We start from the raw sequence: 21,246 nt of genomic DNA, 5'->3' as shown, positions 1-21,246 counted from the left end.
CATTATCTAGGTTGACACTTCAGGGCAGTACTGAGGGAGTGCTGCACTGTCTGAGGCACTATCTTTTAGGTATTAAACCAACAATAATTACCTATCCCAAATTACCCTTGAACTGAGGGCACTTATGAGTCAACCACAATGCTGTGGACAAAAACAGAAAATGCTAGAAAAGTCCAGCAGGTCTGACAGCATCAATGGAAAGAGAAAGTTATGTGTTGAGTCCATATGAGTCATATGGACTCCATAGAACCGTAGAAGCACCATAGAGTAGAAACAGGCCATCTGGCCCATCGTGTCCACACTAACTCTCCAAAAGAACATCTTACCCAGGCCTTCCCCTCTGTCCCATCCCCACAAGCCCACACATTTCCCATGGCCAATCCACCCAACCTGTACACCTTTGGACACTAAGGGGCAACTTAGCATGGTCATTCCACCTAACCTGCACATCTTTGGACTGTTGGAGGAAACCAGAGCACCTGGAGCACGCAGACACGAGGAGAACGTGCAAACTCCACATAGACAGTAACCCAAGGCACTGTGAGGCAACAGTGCTAACCACTGTGCCGCTTGAGGCATTAACTAGATTTCCTCTCTGCACAGATGCTGCCAGACCTGCAGTGTAGTTATGAAAGCATTTTAGTTTCAGCATCCGCAATATTTTGCTTTCATCATGTTGCTGCGGGTCTGGAGTCACATGTAGACCACACCATCAGATTTCCTGATTTGTAAATTGAATTTAAATTTCACCAGTTGCTGCAGTGGGATTTGAACCCATGCCCCCAGGGCATTAGCTTGGACCTCTGGATTACTAAACATCATTGTCCCTGCATTGTATTTTTAGTGTCATAAAACTTTCAAGAAGTTCATCAAAAGGTTTAAAAAAGCCAACAGGTTCATGTCAAAAATGTTTCTGTTCCCCTTGTGTGGGAACCTTACTCTGTCAAGCTCTGCACTATCTTATGACTTGACCAGTCTTCTGTTCAACAACCCAACATATCCTTGAAAAACACTTTCAAAAATAGCTGTGGTCATATTGTACTGATGGTAACTGTCCTGAAGCCAAGATAATAACCCTAATGTGTTAAATCTGTTGGTAAATAAGGGGCTAAAGGCTAACAGATAGTATTTGGTTCCCAATGAAATGTTAGCTCAGGATAGTTATGGAAAAGGACAAGGATGGGCCTGAAATTAAAATTCTAAACTGAGGAAGGCTGATTTTAATAAGATCAATATGATTTGGCTAGAGTGGACTGGGAGCAGACACGTTTAGGTAAATCTGTGGGACGCTGTGAACAGTGGGACATATTCAAGAAGGAAATAGGGAGAGCACAGGGCCAACATGTTCCAACAATGAAAAAGGCTGGGACCAACAAATCCAGTGAAGTTGGATATCGGGGGTGATTTGTCTTTGACTAGCACAGACACGATGGGCCAAAGGGCCTGTTTCTGTGCTGTAGACCTCAAGGTCTCTCTGATAAAGTTATTACTGCTGTGGGGAGTTTGGATCTGGAGAGCGAAAGGAATTTTTAAATTCTTTCATGGGATGTGGCAGTCGCTGGCTAGGCCAGCATTTGTTGCCCATCCTGAATTGCCCCAGAGAAGGTGGTGGTGAGCCACCATCTTGGACCGTCGAAGCCCTTGAAGTGTAGGTACACCTACAGTGCTGTTAGGAAGGGAGTTGCAGGAATTTGATCCAGCGACAGAGAAGTAACAGCGATATAGTTCCAAGTCAGGATGGTGAGCGAGCTGGAGGGAAATGTGCAAGTAAAGGTGTTCCCAGGTATCTGCTGCCTTTGTCCTATGAGGTGCTAGATGTCGGTGGTTTGAAAGATGATATCAAAGGAACCCGGTGAGTTGCTGCAGTGCATCATGTATCTCGCTCACAGTGCCGCCACTGTGCATCAGTGGCAGAGGGAGGAGAGGTTTTGGTTCAATCAGCCCAGTGGTTTTGATTGCCCATCCTCTCCCCCACCCCATGTTCGGAAGCTAGCCGAGGATAAAGGATGTAGCCCAGAGTTCATCCTGGATTGGTAAAATATAATCCTGATTTCACTCCTGGATTTAAAACAAAGGTTTGCCTATCCCAACATTCTCCCAATCTGTGTTGCCACAAGCTGGTACAGGAAAGCCAAAGTATCGATCGTTCTGGGCAAAGGCAGTTGAGTTCCAGTCATTTACATCACTCGGTGTTCTATTTACACTCGTACTGCAAGGTTCAATTTGCTAAAGTTTACACCACAATCACAGATGTTGGCCCGGATAAATATCATGTGTTGTTTGTCATCTGGCTTTCATCAAAACTTAAAAGGGTAAGTTCTGGGGATTTCCTTCATGTCCCCATGGGAGCTACATAAAGATATTAGAGACAGCAGCAAGAGCCGGTGTCTCAGCTTTGCAAACCTTCTCCTCCGTTTAATATCCTGGCTAATCCTAAACCTGAACTCCACTTTCTCACCAGTTCCACCTCTTGATCCCCTTAGATCCAAAAATCCATCAATCCCAGTCTTGAATATTCTCAGTTACTGCAGTAAGGAATTCCAAAGATTCGGAAGCCTGCATGCTGGAATTGTCCCTCACCTCAGCCCTTATCCTGAGACGGTGACCCCGTGTTCCAGACTCCCCAGCCTGGGGGAACAGCCATCAGAGTGGGTTGGATCTCAAACGATGAGATGGAGTACAGGAAAGAAATAGAGAATCTGGTGAATTGGTGCAATGACAATAATTTCCCCCTCAATGTCAACAAAATAAAGGAGATAGTCATCAACATCAGGAAGCGTAGTGAAGGGAATGCCCCTGTCTAGATAAATGGGGATGAAGTGAAAATGGTTGAGAGCTTCAAGTTTCTAGGTGTCCAGATCACCAACAGCCTATCCTGATCCCTCCAAACCAACACTGCCTCTACTTTCTCAGGAAGCTAAGGAAATTTGGCATGTCTGCTACGACTCTCACCAACTTTTACAGATACACCATAGAAAGCACTTTTTCTAGTTGCATCACATCTTGGTATGGCTCCTATAAGGCAAAGGAGAATCCAAAGAGCTTCTACAAATACATAAAGGGCAAAAGAGTAGAGCCTCTTAAGGATCTACAAGGTCATCGATGTGCGGATCCATAAGAGATGGGTGAGATCCTAAATGAATATTTCTCATCAGTATTGACTGTTGAGAAAAGCATGGATGTTAGGGAACTTGGGGAAATAAATAGTGATGTCTTGAGGAGTGTACATATTACAGAGAAGGAGGTGCTGGAAGTCTTAAAGCGCAGCAAGGTAGATAAATCCCTGGCACCTGATGAAGTGTATCCCAGGACATTGTGGGAGGCTAGGGAGGAAATTGCGGGTCCCCTAGCCGAGATATTTGACTCATCGATAGTCACGGGTGAGGTGCCTGAAGATTGGAGAGTGGCAAATGTTGTGCCTTTGTTTAAAAAGGGCTGCAGGGAAAAGCCTGGGAACTACAGGCCAGTGAGCCTCACATCTGTAGTGGGTAAATTGTTGGAAGGTATTTTGAGAGACAGGATCTACAGGCATTTAGAGATGCAAGGACTGATTAGGGACAGTCAGCATAGCTTTGTGAGTGGAAAATTATGTCTCACAAATTTGATTGAGTTTTTTGAAGGCGTAACCAAGAAGGTAGTTGAGGGCAGTGCAGTTGATGTTGTCTACATGGACTTTAGCAAGGCCTTTGACAAGGTACCACATGGTAGGTTGTTGCATAAAGTTAAATCTCATGGGATCCGGGGTGAGGTATCTAAATGGATACAAAATTGGCTTCTTGACAGAAGCCAGAGTGTGGTTATAGAGGGTTGTTTTTCAAACTGGAGGCCTGTGACCGGCAGTGTGCCTCAGGGATCAGTGCTGGGTCCATTGTTATTTGTCATTTATATTAATGATTTGGATGAGAATATAGGAGGCATGGTTAGTGAGTTTGCAGATGACACCAAGATTGGTGGCACAGTGGACAGTGAAGAAAGGTTTCTTGGATTGCAACGGGATCTTGACCAATTGGGCCAGTGGGCTGACGAATGGCAGATGGAGTTTAATTTAGACAAATGCGAGGTGATGCATTTTAGTAGATTGAACCAGGGCAGGACTTACTCAGTTAATGGTAGGGCATTGGGGAGAGTTACAGAACAAAGAGATCTAGGGGTACATGTTCATAGCTCCTTGAAAGTGGAGTCACAGATGGACAGAGTGGTGAAGGAGGCATTCGGCATGCTTGGTTTCATCGGTCAGAACATTGAATACAGGAGTTGGAACGTCTTGTTGAAGTTGTACAAGACATTGGTAAGGCCACACTTGGAATACTGTGTGCAATTCTGGTCACCCTATTATAGAAAGGATATTATTAAACTAGAAAGAGTGCAGAAAAGATTTACTAGGATGCTACCGGGACTTGATGGATTGAGTTATAAGGAGAGGCTGAATAGTCTGGGACATTTTTCTCTGCAGCGTAGGAGGCTGAGGGGTGATCTTATAGAGGTCTTTAAAATAATGAGGGGCATAGATCAGCTAGATAGTCAATATCTTTTTCCAAAGGTAGGGGAGTCTAAAACTAGAGGGTATAGATTTAAGGTGAGAGGGGAGAGATACAAAAGTGTCCAGAGGGGCAATGTTTTCGCGCAGAGGGTGGTGAGTGTCTGGAACAAGCTGCCAGAGGTAGTAGTAGAGGCGGGTACAATTTTATTTTTTAAAAAGCATTTAGATAGTTACATGGGTACGATGGGTATAGAGGGATATGGGCCAAATGCGGACCATTGGGATTAGCTTATGGGTTTAAAAAAAAAGGCAGCATGGACAAGTTGGGCCGAAGGGCCTGTTTCCATGCTGAAAACCTCTATGACTCCTGCTCTGTCCAAGACCGCAAGAAACTACAAAGCGTTATGAACAAAGCACAGCCCATCACTCAAACCAGTCTCCCATCCATTGACTCTGTCTACACTTCCTGCTATCTCGGGTACAAAATTCTAAGGACACGTACCAACCGACTCAAGAACAGCTTCTTCCCTGCTGCCATCAGACTTTTGAATCGACTTACCTTGCATTAAGTTGATCTTTCTCTACACCCTAGCTATGACTGTAACACTACATTCTGCACTCTCTCCTTTCCTTCTCCCCCATGTACACTATGAACGGTATGCTTTGTCTGTACAGCATGCAAGAAACAATACTTCTCACTCTATCGCAATACATGTGACAATACTAAATCAAATCAAGTAAATCAGCCTCTCCATGTCCTTCCTACCAAACCATCTCTGAATCTTACATAATTCAATCAGATCAAATCTCATCGTTCTAAACGCTAATGAATGAAGTTCCATTCTATTCAATGTCTCCTCCTAGGATAATTGCCTCACCCCAGGAATCAATCTAGTTCGCCTGCTTCACATTCTTTCCAAGGCAAGTTCCCTAAGGTACAGAGACCAAAACTGTACACAATACTTCAAGTGTGGTCTCACTTCATAGAATAACAGAATCATAGAATGTATTGCACAGAGGCAGGCCCTTCGGCCCAAACTGGTCCATGCCGACCAAAAAGCTAACCCCACAGTCCAAAGATGTGCGGGTTAGGTTGATTGGCCATGCTAAAATTGCCCCTTCGTGTCCTGGGATGCGTAGATTAGAGGGATTAGCGGGTAAAATATGTAGGGATATGGGGGTAGGGCCTGGGTGGGATTGTGGTCGGTGCAGACTCGATGGGCCAAATGGCCTCTTTCTGTACTGTAGGGTTTCTATGATTTGCCTGCGTTTGGCCCATATCCCTCTTGCAGCAAGTCTTCCTGATTCTTGTGCTTCAACTCCCTTGCCCATTAACACAAACACACTATTTGCTTTCTTAATTGCTTGCTGTATCTACAGGGTAACTTTCTGTGATTCATGTACATGAACACCCAGATCCTCCATTATACCAGCACAGAGTGGTTTCCCCCTATCTGAAAGAAAATTCTGTTGCTCTATTCCTGATTAGGGTCTTCCTGGGTATTGAAGGAGTACACAATAAGAGTTTTAACAACACCAGGTTAAAGTCCAACTTTGGTAGCAAATAACATTAGCTTTCGGAGCGCTGCTCCTTCATCAGATGGAGTGGAAATGTGCTCTCAAACAGGGCACAGAGACACAAAATCAAGTTACAGAATACTGGTTAGAATGCGAATCCCTACAACCAACCAGATCTTAAAGATACAGACAATGTGGGTGGAAGGAGCATTAACAGCGCCAGGGACCTGGGTTCGATTCCCGGTTTGGGTCACTGTCTGTGTGGAGTTTGCACGTTCTCCCCGTGTCTGCGTGGGTTTCCTCCGGGTGCTCCGGTTTCCTCCCACAGTCCAATGATGTACGGGTTCGGTGATTGGCCATGCTAAATTGACCCTGCTAAATTGACCCTAGCAGGGTAAATATGTGGGGTTACGGGAGTAGGGCTTGGGTGGGATTGTGCTCAGTGCAGACTCGATGGGCTGAATGGCCTCCTTCTGCACTGTAGGGATTCTAGGATTCTAGGATTAAGCACAGGTTAAAGATATGTGTATTGTCTCCAGACAGGACAGCCCCAGTCCAACGCCGGCATCTCCACATATTGAAGGGAGTGGCAGTGGAGAAAGTGGATCCATTGGTTACAATATTCCAAGCTTTCCTGGGTGTGGGAAAAGTTCCAGTGATTTGGAAAAATGCTCATGCTTTCCTGCCTCCCTCCCTTATTCAGAAAGGGAGGGAGGCAGAAAGTAGGAAACGACAGACCAGTGTAATGTCTGTTGTTGGGAAATGGTAAGAATTCATGAGTAAGGAAATATAACAAGACATTTGGAAAGTCAAAATGCAATCCATCAGAGTCAGCATGGTTTTATGAAGGGTAAATCATATTTGACTAATTTCCTAGAGTTCTTGAAAGATGTAACAAGCCAAGTAGATAATGGGGATGCTGCAGATGTAGTATATCTAGACTTCCAGAAGGCATTTGCAAGGTGCCACACAAAAGTGTATAAGGTAAGATCACGTGCGGTTAGAGGTAATTTATTAGCTTGGATAGAAAATTGGCTAACCAACAGAAAGCAGACAGTAGGGATAAGAGGACATTTTTCTTGTTGGCCAGATGTAACAAGTGGGGTGCCACAGGGTTTCATCCTTGGGCCCTAACTATTAACAATCTATATTAATGACTTGGACAGAGGGATAGTCAGTACTGTAGCCAATTTTGCAGATAACATTAAAATAGTTGGGATAGTAAGTTGAAATAAAGAAAAAAGCAATTTACAAATGGATATAATGCATTTTGGAAGGTCTAACACAGATAGGAAATATACAGTAAATGGCAGAACCTTTAAGAGTATTGATCGGCAGAGGGATCTGGGTGTACAGGTACACAGGTCACTGAAAGTGGCAATGCAGGTGGAGAAGATAGTCAAGAAGGCATACGGCATGCTTGCCTTCATCGGCTGGGGCATTGAGTTTAAAAATTGGCAAGTCATGTTGCGGCTTTATAGAACCTTAGTTAGGCTGCACTTGGAATATAGTGTTCAATTCTGGTCACCACACTACCAGAAGGATGTGGAGGCTTTGGAGAGGGTACAGAAAAGATTTACCAGGATGTTGCCTGATATGGAGGGCATTAGCTATGAGGAGAGGTTGGAGAAACTTGGTTTGTTCTCACCGGAACGACGGAGGTTGAGGGGCGACCTGATAGAAGTCTACAAGATTATGATAGGCATGGACGGAGTGGATAGTCAGAAGCTTTTTCCCAGAGTGGAAGAGTCAATTACTTGAGGGCACAGGTCTAAGGTGCGAGGGGCAAGGTTTAAAGGAGATGTACAAGGCAGATTTTTACACAGAGAGTAGTGGGTGCCTGGAACTCGTTGCCGGGGGAGGTAGTGGAAGTGGATACGGTAGTGACTTTAAAGGAGCGTCTTGACAAATACATGAATAGGATGAGAATAGAGGGATATGGTCCCCGGAAGGGAGGGGGTTTTAGTTAAGTCGGGCAGCATGGTCGGTGCAGGCTTGGAGGGCTGAAGCTGTAATTTTCTTTGTTCTTTTTCTTTCTTTGTTCTTTATATAGATAGGTTAGGTGAGTGGGCCAAATTTGTCAGATGGAATTTAATGTGGATAAGTGTGATGTTATCCATTTTGGTTCAGAAAATAGAAAGACAAATTATTATCTAAATGGAGAGAAACTTTGGAGTGCTTTGGTGCAGAGGGATCTGGGTGTCCTTGTGCATGAATCACAGAAAGCTGGTGTACAGATACAGCAGGTAAGGCAAATGGAAGCTTGGCATTTATAACTAAAGAAATAGAAAATAAAAGTAGTGAAGTGTTGCTGTAACAGTACAAGGCATTAGTGACACCACACCTGGAATATTGTGTACAGTGTTTCTCCCCTTACTTGGGGAGGGATGTAGTGTCATTGGAGGCGACTCAGAGGAGGTTCACTAGATTGATTCTGGAGATGAGGGCTTTGTCTTATGAAGAGAGATTGGGCAGTTCAGGCTGATACCCTAGAGTTTAGAAGAATGAGGGAAGTCTAACTGAGGTATAGAGTTTGCATGTTCTCCCCATGTCTGCATGGGTTTCCTCTGGTTGCTCTGGTTTCCTCCCACATTCTGAAAGACGTGCTGGAAGAGGCGCCGGAGTGTGGCGACTCGGGGAATTTCACAGTAACTTCATTGCAGTGTTGGTGTAAGCCTTACTTGTGACTAATAAATAAACTTTACTTTACTTTTACTTTATAAGATGCTAAAGGGGATTGACAGGGTAGATGTAGAGGGGATTTTTCCTCTTGCGGGGCAATCTAGAACAAGAGTTCCTAGCTTTGGGATAAGGGGTAGCAAACAGAGATGAGGCAAAATTACTTCGCTCAGAGGGTGGTGAATCTGTGGAATTCACTACTCCAGAGCATGGTGGATACTGGGACATTGTGCAAATTTAAAGAGGAGATGGTCAAATGTTTAATTAGTAGCGGGCTGAAGAGTTATGGAGAATGGGCAGGGAAGTGGAGTTGAGGCTGAGATGAGATCAGTCATGATCGTATTGAATGGTGGAGCAGGCTCGATGGGTTGAATTGCCCGCTCCTGCTCCTTGTTCCTACGTTCACTTGTTCTTATTTCTGCCAATAGGAAGAACCTCACAATTCCCCACATTATATCCGCTCTGCCACGTTGCCCACTCACTAACTGTACAATTCAAATTTCACCATCTGCCATGGTGGGATTCAATCCCAGGTTCCCAGAGCAGTGCCCTGGGTCTCTTGATTATTAGTCCAATGGTAATACTGATGCAACACCACATCCATCGGAGAGATCACATAAACCTGAGCTACTGATTTGGGCTGGAATTTACCATGGGCTTTGGGACCCCGACATTGGGAGTCGTTGGGGATCCCAAACCCGCAATTATCGGAAATAAGATGGGCTCGGAAATATTATCATGGGTGCTCCACCATGTCGTTAGATCATAGAATCCCTACAGTGCAGAAGGAGGCCATTCAGCCCACTGCATCAACTCTCCGAAAGAGCATTGTACTCAGGCTCACCCCTGCCCAGCCCTATTGTCATAACCCCGTGCATTTACCACGACTTATCCGCCTAACCTACATATCTTTGGTCACCAAGGGGCAATTCAGCATGGCCACCCCTCCCTAACCTGCACCTCTTTAGACTGATCATGCCTGACTTAACTCTAAATTCCCACATTTTCCCCATATCCCTTCGTACCTTCAATACAAAAGTTAATCAATCTTAATTAATCTTAATGAAAGGGAATAGAAATGACCCTGGTAATTATAGACCGGTTAGTCTTACTTCGGTGGTTGGTAAATTGATGGAAAAGGTCCTTAGGGATGGGATTTACGACCATTTAGAAAGATGCGGATTAATCCGGGATAGTCAGCACGGATTTGTGAAGGGCAAATCGTGCCTCACAAATTTGATAGAATTTTTTGAGGAGGTAACTAGGTGTGTTGATGAAGGTAGGGCGGTTGATGTCATATACATGGATTTTAGTAAGGCGTTTGATAAGGTCCCCCATGGTCGGCTTATGATGAAAGTAAGGAGGTGTGGGATAGAGGGAAAGTTGGCCGATTGGATAGGTAACTGGCTATCTGATCGAAGACAGAGGGTGGTGGTGGACGGAAAATTTTCGGACTGGAGGCAGGTTGCTAACGGAGTGCCGCAGGGATCGGTGCTTGGTCCTCTGCTCTTTGTGATTTTTATTAATGACTTAGAGGAGGGGGCTGAAGGGTGGATCAGTAAATTTGCTGATGACACCAAGATTGGTGGAGTAGTGGATGAGGTGGAGGGCTGTTGTAGGCTGCAAAGAAACATAGATAGGATGCAAAGCTGGGCTGAAAAATGGCAAATGGAGTTTAACCCTGATAAATGTGAGGTGATTCATTTTGGTAGGACTAATTTAAATGTGGATTACAGGGTCAAAGGTAGGGTTCTGAAGACTGTGGAGGAACAGAGAGATCTTGGGGTCCATGTCCACAGATCTCTAAAGGTTGCCACTCAAGTGGATAGAGCTGTGAAGAAGGCTTATAGTGTGTTAACTTTTATTAACAGGGGGTTGGAGTTTAAGAGCCGTGGGCTTATGCTGCAACTGTACAGGACCTTGGTGAGACCACATTTGGAATATTGTGTGCAGTTCTGGTCACCTCACTATAAGAAAGATGTGGAAGCGCTGGAAAGAGTGCAGAGGAGATTTACCAGGATGTTGCCTGGTTTGGAGGGTAGGTCTTATGAGGAAAGGTTGAGGGAGCTAGGGCTGTTCTCTCTGGAGCGGAGGAGGCTGAGGGGAGACTTAATAGAGGTTTATAAAATGATGAAGGGGATAGATAGAGTGAACATTCAAAGACTATTTCCTCGGGTGGATGGAGCTATTACAAGGGGGCATAACTATAGTGTTCATGGTGGGAGATACAGGAAGGATATCAGAGGTAGGTTCTTTACGCAGAGAGTGGTTGGGGTGTGGAATGGACTGCCTGCAGTGATAGTGGAGTCAGACACTTTAGGAACATTTAAGCGGTTATTGGATAGGCACATGGAGCACACCAGGATGATAGGGAGTGGGATAGCTTGATCTTGGTTTCAGATAAAGCTTGGCACAACATCGAGGGCCAAAGGGCCTGTTCTGTGCTGTACTGTTCTGTGTTAATTTTATGACCATCTAACACCAAATAACATTTGTGTTGGAGAGTTCCAAACTTCTACTTTCTTTTGTATTAATGTGCTTCTTTCTTTTATTCTTGAAATGCCTGGCTCTGAAGTTTTGGACATAGGGTGTGAGTTCCTGGCCTTTCCACTGCGTGTTTCTCATGGTGGGAGGTGGCACATTGTTGGCCAGAGGTAGAAACCATAGAAACCACAGAAACTCTACAGTGCAGAAGGCCATTTGGCCCATCGAGCCTGCACCAACAACAATCCCACCCAGGCCCTATCCCCGTAACCCCACATATTTATCCTGTTAATCCCCGAGTGGAATCCCCTGGTGGGATCTTCTGGTCCCATTTTACCATTGACTCCACCCCAACGCTGCTGGGAAACCGCACGGCTAATATCATGCAAATTATGATATCAATATGCTAATTAGCTTTCTGACTGCAAAGCTGATCCCGCTCGCAGAATGGGGCCGGGAACTGTGCATGTGGCGCCAAACCAGATGTGAACACAGTTTCTGGCCTCGCCTGTGGTAAGATCACAGTCCAAGGGGGCAATTTTCCCAGCCCGAGTGGGCCGGGAGGCTCGAGCGGAGGCCATTTAGGGGCTTCCCCGCTGGACACCACGGCCTTCGTGAGTCTCCGGGCGCCGGATTTCCGGCGCGGTCAGCTCCATGCCAGAAATCGGAACGGAGCTGCATAAATTATGTTAATGCTAATTTTCATATTATTTGTATTTCATTAGTGGGCCCGGGACTGAAATCTCCAGGCCTGCTAGTCTCTCCCTACCACCACGGGTGTTTCACTCCAGCAGGGTCTACAATAGCTCCCCACTAATGGGGAGCTGGCAGCCCGACCCCACTAGAGTAAAGGGGCATCAGGGGGCTGGGGATTGCTGATGCATCATTGATTCACGCAAAGACTAGATGTTGCGAAACAGCAGGCTTTTATTAACAAGAACAGAAGCACTCCCAAACCGATGGCTAACCCAAACTGAGGCAAAAGAGGCGGAGAGCAGCCACCTTTATACCCCGAGGTGGGCGGAGCCCCGGATTGAGGCAGCAGGGGCGTGCCCAGGCATATCCCAGATACAGACAGTATTACAGCAGGGGCGTGCCCAGGCATATCCCATATACAGACAGCATTACAGTGGTTCACCACATTCACCCCCTGTTTAAAAAGAGTTCGGCGGGGGCGAGGTGGTGGAACGACAGTCACAAGTTATTGATTCAAGTTACAAGTTCAGTCTCTCCGGGGGCTTGATCTGCCGCTGCGACCGCCGCAATGTCAGCCGTGGTGCCGGTTCAGGAGGTCGCGGTGATGGGTCAGACGCCAGTCCATAACCGGTGAAGCCGTCCGTAGCGCCTTCAGACTGCCGGGTGTGTGGAGGCTGCTCCTGGGGCTCAGGCGTGCCGTGCACGGGGGCTAAGTGAGCGTGCTGCGACTCTGGTGCATCATGGACGACGTTGGGAGCTGAGGGTGAGGGGCCGTGGGACGTAGTACCTGCGGGGGCCAGATCGTGAATGGAGACCGTGTCCTCCCGCCCGTCGTGATACGCCACATAGGCGTATTGGGGGTTGACGTGGAGGAGCCGGACCGTTTTGACCAGGGGGTCCGACTTATGAGTCCGCACGTGCTTCCGGAGCAGGACAGGGCCAGGGGACGTCAGCCACGACGGTAGTGAGTCCCCGAGGAGGACTTCCTGGGGAAAACAAACATTCGTTCATGAGGGGTGGCGTTGGTAGCCGTGCACAGCAGTGACCTAATTGAGTGTAGCGCATCAGGGAGGACCTCTTGCCAGCGGGAGACTTGAAGACCCTTAGACCGGAGAGCTAATAAAACGGTCTTCCAGACTGTCGCGTTCTCCCTCTCCACCTGTCCGTTCCCCCTGGGGTTGTAGCTGGTGGTCCTACTCGAGGCTATGCCTTTGGAGAGTAGGTACTGGCGCAGCTCGTCACTCATAAAAGAGGAACCCCGGTCGCTATGAATATAGCTAGGGAAACCAAACAGGGTGAAGAGGCTGTGCAGGGCCCTGATGACCGTGGCCGAGGACATATCCTGGCAGGGAATAGCGAAGGGGAACCGCGAATACTCATCAATGATGTTGAGGAAGTATATGTTGTGGTCAGAGAAGGGAAGGGGACCTTTGAAGTCAACGCTCAGGCGTTCGAAAGGGCGGGTGGCTTTGATGAGGTGCGCTCTGTCCGGCTGGTAGAAGTGCAGCTTGCACTCCGCGCAGACTTGGTAGTGCCTGGTTACAGACCTGACTTCCTCGATGGAATAGGGCAGGTTCCGGGCCTTGATGAAATGGAAGAACCTGGTAACCCCTGGGTGGCAGAGGTCATCGTGGAGGGTCTGTAACCGGTCTAGGTTTGCGCTGGCACAGGTCCCCTGGGACAGGGCGCCTGGGGGTTCATTGAGCTTCCCAGGCCGGTATAAAATGTCATAATTGTAGGTGGAGAGCTCGATCCTCCACCTCAAAATCTTATCGTTCTTGATTTTGCCCCGCTGCACGTTACTGAACATAAAGGCAACGGACCGTTGGTCCGTGAGCAGGGTGAACCGTTTGCCAGCTAGGTAGTGGCGCCAGTGCCGCACAGCCTCCACAATGGCTTATGCCTCTTTTTCGACAGAGGAGTGTCGAATTTCGGGGCCCTGGAGGGTGCGCGAGAAGAAGGCCACGGGTCTGTCCGCCTGGTTAAGAGTGGCGGCGAGGGCAAAGTCAGACGCATCGCTCTCCACCTGGAATGGGGTGGATTAGTCTACGGCGTGCATCGTGGCCTTCGCGATATCCGCTTTGACACGGTCAAAGGCCAGCCGAGCCTCCGCCGCTAGGGGAAAAGATGTGGATTTGATGAGCGGACGGGCTTTGTCCGCATAATTGGGGACCCACTGGGCGTAGTATGAGAAGAAGCCTGGGCATCTCCTCGGCGCTTTGAGGGTGGTGGGGAGGGGAAGTTCCAGGAGGGGACGCATGCGGTCAGGGTCGGGGCCGATGACCCCGTTCTCCACAACACAACCAAGGATGGCGAGGCGGCGCGTGCGGAATACACACTTCTCCTTATTGTAGGTCAGGTTGAGGAGTGCCGCAGTGTGGAGGAATTTTTGGAGGTTGGCGTCGTGGTCCTGCTGATCGTGGCCGCAGATGGTGACGTTATCCAGGTACAGGAAGGTGGCCGCAACCCGTTCTGGTCCACCATTTGGTCCATCTCATGCTGGAAAACCGAGACCCCGTTGGTGACGCCGAAGGGGACCCGAAGGAAGTGGTAGAGACGGCCATCCGCCTTGAAGGCAGTGTATTGGCGGTCTTCCGGGCGGACAGGGAGCTGGTGGTATGCAGACTTCAAATCAATGGTGGAGAACACCCGATATTGTGCAATCTGATTGACCATGTCAGATATGCGGGGAAGGGGATACGCGTCCAGCTGCGTGTATTGGTTGATGGTCTGACTGTAGTCAATAACCATGCAAAGTTTCTCCCCAGTCTTGACAACCACCACTTGGGCTCTCCAGGGGCTGGTACTGGCCTCAATGATCCCCTCCCCCAGGAGGCGTCGCACCTCGGACTTGATGAACGCTCTATCTCCAGCTCTGTACCGTCTGCTTTTGGTGGCAATGGGCTTGCAGTCGGGGGTGAGGTGCTCAAAGAGCGAGGGAGGGGCGACTTTGAGGGTTGAGAGACCACAGGTGGTGCACGGTGGCTGGTCTGTTAGCTGTGGATTTTGGACAGAGACTGGGGGAAAAGGCCCATTATACACCGTATTGACGCTCCCAAGGTGGCACATGAAATCTAGCCCCAGTAGTACGGCAGCGCAGAGCTGTAGCAGCACGAGGAGCCTGCACTTGTCGTACACCGTGCCCCGTATAGTCAGATTTGCTGCACAGTACCCAAGGACATTCACTGACCGGGACGTCGAAGCCATAGAGATTGATTTCTGCATTGGCAGTACTGGCAGTGCGTAGCGACTCACCGTGTTAGGGTGGATGAAACTCTCCCTACTCCCACTGTCAAATAAGCAGTTAGTAGTGTGGCCGTTTACCTTGATGTCCATCATCGACCAGGCGCGTTGGTGAGGCCTGGACTGGTCCAACGCGACCGAGGCCACTGTCGGGTTAGGCGATGCGGTGGATGGTTCCCAAAATGGCGACCCCTGTGACTCGGCCCCATCACCCAAGATGGCAGCCTCCGTGGGTCACACGCGGCTGCTGGCGTCCAAAATGGCGGCACCCGCGGATCGCACTCGGTCGATGGCGTCGAAGGCAGTCCCTCCCGCGGATCGCACGCGGCGCTGCTGGGCCTGGGGGCCGATTTTGCCCTGCAAACTTTCAGGTAATGACCCTTCTTACCGCAGCCAGAGCAGATCGCGTCTTTCGCCGGGCAGCGTCGTCATGGGTGCTTCTCCAGGCCCAGAAGTAGCACCTCGGGCCTCTGGGGACTGCCGCAATGGTCAGTGCGGCTTCGGGACGGGGCGTGGCGTAGGTTTGCGGCCCTCCCGGGTACAGCGATGGCTGCGGTCGCGGTGTCCACGTTGCGCCCTCATGGTCGGGGGTGTAGGCCTCGAGGTTCAGGAACGCTACCTCCAGGGAGCCGGCAAGTTCCACAGTTTTCTTCAGGTCCAGCCCACCTTGTTCCAGGAGACGCTGCCAGATATAGGTCGACCTGATGCCCGCGACAAAGGCATCTCTGATCAGATTGTCGGCATTTTGGGCGGCTGAAACGGCCTTGCAGTTGCAGGCTCTGCCGAGTGCACGCAGTTCGCGCAGGAATTGCTCAGTCGATTCCCCGGGCTGCTGTCTGCGAGTGGCCAGCAGGTGTCTGGCGTAGACCTCATTCAGCTGCCGGTTGTACTGGCTCTTGAGGAGATCGATTGCCTCCTGGTAAGTTTCCGCGTCTCGCATTAGCGCAAAGACGTGAGCGCTGACACGGGCGTGGAGCACATGCAGTTTGTCGATGTCTGTTACGACGACGGCGGAGGAGGAGGCGATGAAGGTCTCAAAACAGCGCAGCCAGTGATCGAAAGAGTTAGAGGCGCCAACTGCCTGCGGATCCAGATCCAATTTGTCAGGTGTCAGGAGTTGCTCCATTTCAAAATATTGTTAATAAAATTGATGCACCGTTGATACATGCAAAGACTAGATGTTGCGGAACAACAGGCTTTTATTAACAAGAACAGAAGCACTCCCAAACCGATGGCTAACTCGAACTGAGGCAAAAGGGGTGAAGAGCAGCCACCTTTAAATCCCGAGGAGGGCGGAGCCCCGGATTGAGGCAGCAGGGGCGTGTCCAGGCATATCCCATATACAGACAGTATTACAGTGGTTCACCACAATTGCCACTTTGGCAGTGCCAGCCTGGGCCCCCTGGCCATGTGGCAATGCCCAGGGGGCACCCCAGCACTGGTGCCAAGGGGGCGGGGCCGAATGGGGGGCCTAGTGGGGGGCAGGTCTGCTGGGGGCAATCATTGGGGGTGGGGGCTCCCGCTGCCACACTGCAATCCAGCTGGGTGACAGAGGGAGGGAGGCCAGTGATCAGGACTAGCCATCGGGGTGGGGTCGGGGGTCGGCCTGCCGGGGCAGGTGGGGGAGATTAGGAGATCAGGCTGCCGGGAGTGGGGGTTTGCAGGGGGCGTGGGGGAGAGGTGAAGCTGGGCCCGGACACCTCCAAGAGGCCAGTGATCGGGCTGTGCGGGGGTTGGAGAGGTAGCGTTGCAGTGTTGTTGGTCTTGCCAGCGATCGAGCTGGCCAGTAATTGGGAGGCCGGCAGACAGGGCTAACTGGGCATGCACTGATCTCGGCGCTGACAGATTGGCGCATGCGCAGTGGCTCACTCAGCGCTATGCTGCCGGCCTTTCCAGCAGGAATAGGCCCCGTCCCCCCGATTTTCCACGCCAATCACGCCAGTGCACTCTGCAGTGCACAGACTGTGGGGAGATTCATTTTGAAACTCCCGCTGAGAAAACTGGGATTTACTCTAGTTTTTATGCAAATTCAGCACTTAGAAAATTTTTGGGAGAATCGAATCCCCATATTTCTGAAAATCCTTCTGGATTTGATAAGTGGTTTTTGTGAAGTGTTGCAGTGTGTGTGGTTCCAACACTAATCACAGGTTCCCTTGACCTGACCCTTCAACGGTCCATTTCATTGATTTGGTCCTTTTGGAGAGACTTTTGTTTCTTTTTATTAATTCGTGGGACATGGGCGTCGCTGGCTGGGCCAGCATTTATTGCCCATCCCTAGTTGCCCTTGGAGAGCAGCTGAGAGTCAACCACATTGCTGTGGCTCTGGAGTCACATGTAGGCCAGACCGGGTAAGGATGGCAGATTTCCTTCCCTAAAGGACATTTGTGAACCAGGTGGGTTTTTCCGACAATCGACAATGGTTTCATGGTCATCAGTAGATTCTTAATTCCAGATATTTTTTATTGAATTCAAATTCATGGATTTGAACCCGGGTCCCCAGTATATTTCGTGCCATTTTATACTTTTTATTTTTCTGTGTTTCTGACTTGAACAATACCAGCATGAGAACTAAAAACATTCCAACTTAATTTCCTATCTCTTTGCTCAGGATTGAAACTGCCCCAATTTTAATCATTAACTACAGGACAAGGTGACCATAAAATGCAGACAAGACAACATTTTTCCAGAATCACTGCGATCCCATCGGATAGGAACGTCTCCTGGATTTAAGGAAAATGTCCAGTTCGTATTATACAGGGTATAAAAAGGTAAGTCACGGAGAATGCACATTATTATTTATTTGTCAATGTTTCTTGCCAAATGAACGTCATTGTGACCTTCACTTTGAATATGATTTACAAGACAATTCTTTACTGGGGTGAGTGGCATTTGTCACAGTGTCTTTCTGAAATCTTTAGGGTGGAATTTCCTGTCCCTGTGCGGTGGGTGTGTGAATGTCACATGCGGCATCTTGTTCAAAAGCCCATTGACTTTGGCACCTCAAAGAATCAGAGAATCCTACAGTGCAGAAGGAGACCATTCGGCCTATCGGCCACAATCCCACCCGGACCCTATTCCCGTAACCCCACATATTTACCCTGCTAATCCCCTGACACTAGGGTTAATTTATCATGGCCAATCCACCTAACCCACACATCTTTGGACTGTGGGAGGAAACCAGAACACTCGGAGGAAACCCGCGCAGACACGGGGAGAATGTGCAAACTCCACACTGACGGTGACCCGAGGTCAGAATTGAACCCGGGTCCCTGGCGCTGTGAGGCAGCAGTGCTAACCACTGTGCCACCGTGCCGCCCTGTACCACCTGAATAAAATTCGGCCTCATAGTCTGAATTGTATTTCTGTGCCTGCACCTCATTATAAACTTGGTTCAAACATGGACGCAAGAGCTGAACTCATGAGGCGACAGTGACTGCCCTTGACATCGAAGCAGTATTTGAGTGAGTGTGGCATCAAGGAGCCCAGGCAAAACTGGAGACAATAGCAATCGGGGGGAAATCTCCATTTGTTGGAGCTGCACCAGGCATAATGGAGGATAGTCTTGGCTGTCAGAGGTCAAACACCTCAGTCACTGGACATCACTGCAGGAGTTCCGAGGCCCAACCATCTTCAGCTACTTCATCAATGGCCACCTTGTTTGAGCTTGTGGCGCAACCATTGCGTGTCTGACTTCACTTCAGAAGGTTGGGTGTTCAAATCACGTGAGACTCTGCAGCTCTGATTCCTGGATTTTATAGGTGGACACAGTATGAAGTCTCACAACACCAGGTTAAAGTCCAACAGGTTTATTTGGTAGCAAATACCATAAGCTTTCGGAGCACTGCTCCTTCGTCAGATGGAGTGGAAATGTGGAAATGAGTGAAAATAGCATGAAACACATTTCCACTCCATCTGACGAAGGAGCAGTGCTCCGAAAGCTTATGGTATTTGCTACCAAACAAACCTGTTGGACTTTAACCTGGTGTTGTGAGACTTCTTACTGTGTTCACTCCAGTCCAACGCCGGCATCTCCACATCATTTTATAGGTGGCACAGTGGTTAGCACCACTGCTTCACAGCGCCAGAAACCTGGGTCTCTGCACGTTCTCCCACGCAGACACGGAGAGAACGTGCAGACTCCGCACAGACAGTGACCCAAGCCGAGAATTGAAGCCAGGCCCCTGACACTGTGAGGCAGCAGTGCTAACCACTGTGCCACCGTGTCACTAATTATACTCATTATAATAAGGAAATAGAACCTCATCAAAGCAAAATGGCTGGATTAAATCTATCACTGTTAGCAGTGTCTCATTGATCATTAACAATTGTGCAAAGTAACATCGAATGACATCCCAACGGGAAAAAACAGGGAAAACTGGGAAATATGAATGCTGGTCTGACCTGTTTTTTTCCCCCATTGGGGAGGTGTCAGATGAAAGCCACGATTCTGAATTAAACGTTCAATGTTGAAAATGTCTGACCTCAGTAACAAAGGATTTCTGAGGGGAAACCTGATAAACTTTTCAAAATTATGAGAGGCATGGATAGAATGAATATCATTCAATCCCTACAGTGCAGAAGGAGTGCGGTGACTAGGGGATTTTCATAGTAACTTCATTGCAGTGTTAATGTGAGCCAGTCTGTGACTAATAAATAAACTTTAACTTTAAGGAAGCCATTCGGCCCATCGAATCTGCATCAACAACAATCCCAGCCAGCCATTATCCCCTTAACCCCACATATTTACCCTGCTAGTACCCCTGACACTAACCCCTGACATTTGTCATCACCAACCAATCTAACCCGCACATCTTTGGACTGTGGGAGAAAATCTGAGCATCTGCAGGAAACCCTTGCAGACACGAAGAGAAAGTGCAAACTCCACACAGACAGTCACCCAAGGCCAGAATCGAACCTGGGTCCCTGGCACTCTGAGGCAGCAGTGCTAGCACTGTGCCACCGTGCCACCATAATAGTTGGAGTCTTTTTCCCAGGGTAGAAATGTCAATTACTAGGGGGACATAGGCTTAAGATAAAAGGGGGAAAGTTTAAAGGAGATGTGAGAGGCAAGTTTTTTTACACAGAGGGTGGTAAGTGCCTGGAATGCGCTGCCAGAGGAGGCGGTAGAAGCAGATACAATAGCAACATTTAAGAGGCATCTTGACAGATACATGAATATTCAGGGATATAGGGATACGGACTGAGTTGAGGCAAAAGGTCTCTAGTTTAGAATGGCATCATATGTCGGCGCAGGCTTGGTGGGCCGAAGGGTCTGTTCCTGTGCTGTACTGGTCCTTGCTCTATCACAGTTTGGAGGTTTATTGTGCCATTTTCTCTTGAGGGCCAGGGATACATTGCAGATTTCAGTTTTCTCTGAACATTGACCTGTGGCTCCATGTGGCTGCAAACAGTAAACGGGGGTGAATGGACTCAAGGTTGATGAGGGAACATCAATAAAGAAGCTCAAATGTAACTACTTACAGACTGATGGATATATGAAACAAACCACTGAGCGAGATAGCAAAGGCAAAGTTAGGGAGGAAATGCATGAATATTTTGCAAAGGTTGTGAGAGCTGGACTAGTGGATGATTATTGAGGTATTGTGGATGGTCTATATTACTCTCTTGCAAAGTGGCACATTTTCAAGATTCTAGAGGTTAAACTATAGTTTCTAGAGCTCCCAGTGTAGAGCTCAGGATACTGGAACATGTATTGAGTTGTTCTTTGATGAGAGGCTGAGTGAACTGGACTTATATTCCCTGGAGGTTAGAAGAATGCGAAGCGATTTCATTGAAATATACAAGATTCTCAAGGGGTTTGACAGGGTAGACACCGAGAGGTTGTTTTCTTTTACAGATGCACCATAGAAAGCATTCTTTCTGGTTGTATCACAGCTTGGTATGGCTCCTGCTCTGTCCAAGACCGTAAGGAACTACAAAAGGTCACGAATGTAGCCCAATCCATCACGCAAACCAGCCTCCCATCCATTGACCTGTCTACACTTCCCGCTGCCTCGGCAAAGCAGCCAGCATAATTAAGGACCTCATGCACCTCAGATATTTTCTCTTCCACCTTCTTCCGTCGGGAAAAAGATAAAAAAGTCTGAGGTCACGTACCAACCGACTCGAGAACAGCCTCTTCCCTG

At 48.4% G+C, this 21,246-nt stretch overlaps 1 protein-coding gene across 1 annotated transcript in view; it reads left to right on the top strand.

Annotated features, from left to right (window-relative positions):
- Positions 1 to 17,739: 17,739 nt before the first annotated feature.
- The window catches only part of uox (urate oxidase), a 30,840-nt gene continuing 27,333 nt past the window's right edge, over positions 17,740 to 21,246 (top strand). The window contains exon 1 of the mRNA XM_078218990.1: positions 17,740 to 17,868. Within this exon, the coding sequence (XP_078075116.1) occupies positions 17,836 to 17,868 (33 nt within the window). The 5' untranslated portion in view covers positions 17,740 to 17,835. The remainder of the gene's footprint in view (positions 17,869 to 21,246) is intronic.

The sequence above is a fragment of the Mustelus asterias genome, chromosome 8 (assembly GCF_964213995.1).
Source record: "Mustelus asterias chromosome 8, sMusAst1.hap1.1, whole genome shotgun sequence".
Taxonomy (NCBI): domain Eukaryota; kingdom Metazoa; phylum Chordata; class Chondrichthyes; order Carcharhiniformes; family Triakidae; genus Mustelus; species Mustelus asterias.
The sequence above is the reverse complement of the archived record's forward strand: the minus strand, read 5'-3'. Positions and strand labels throughout refer to the sequence as shown.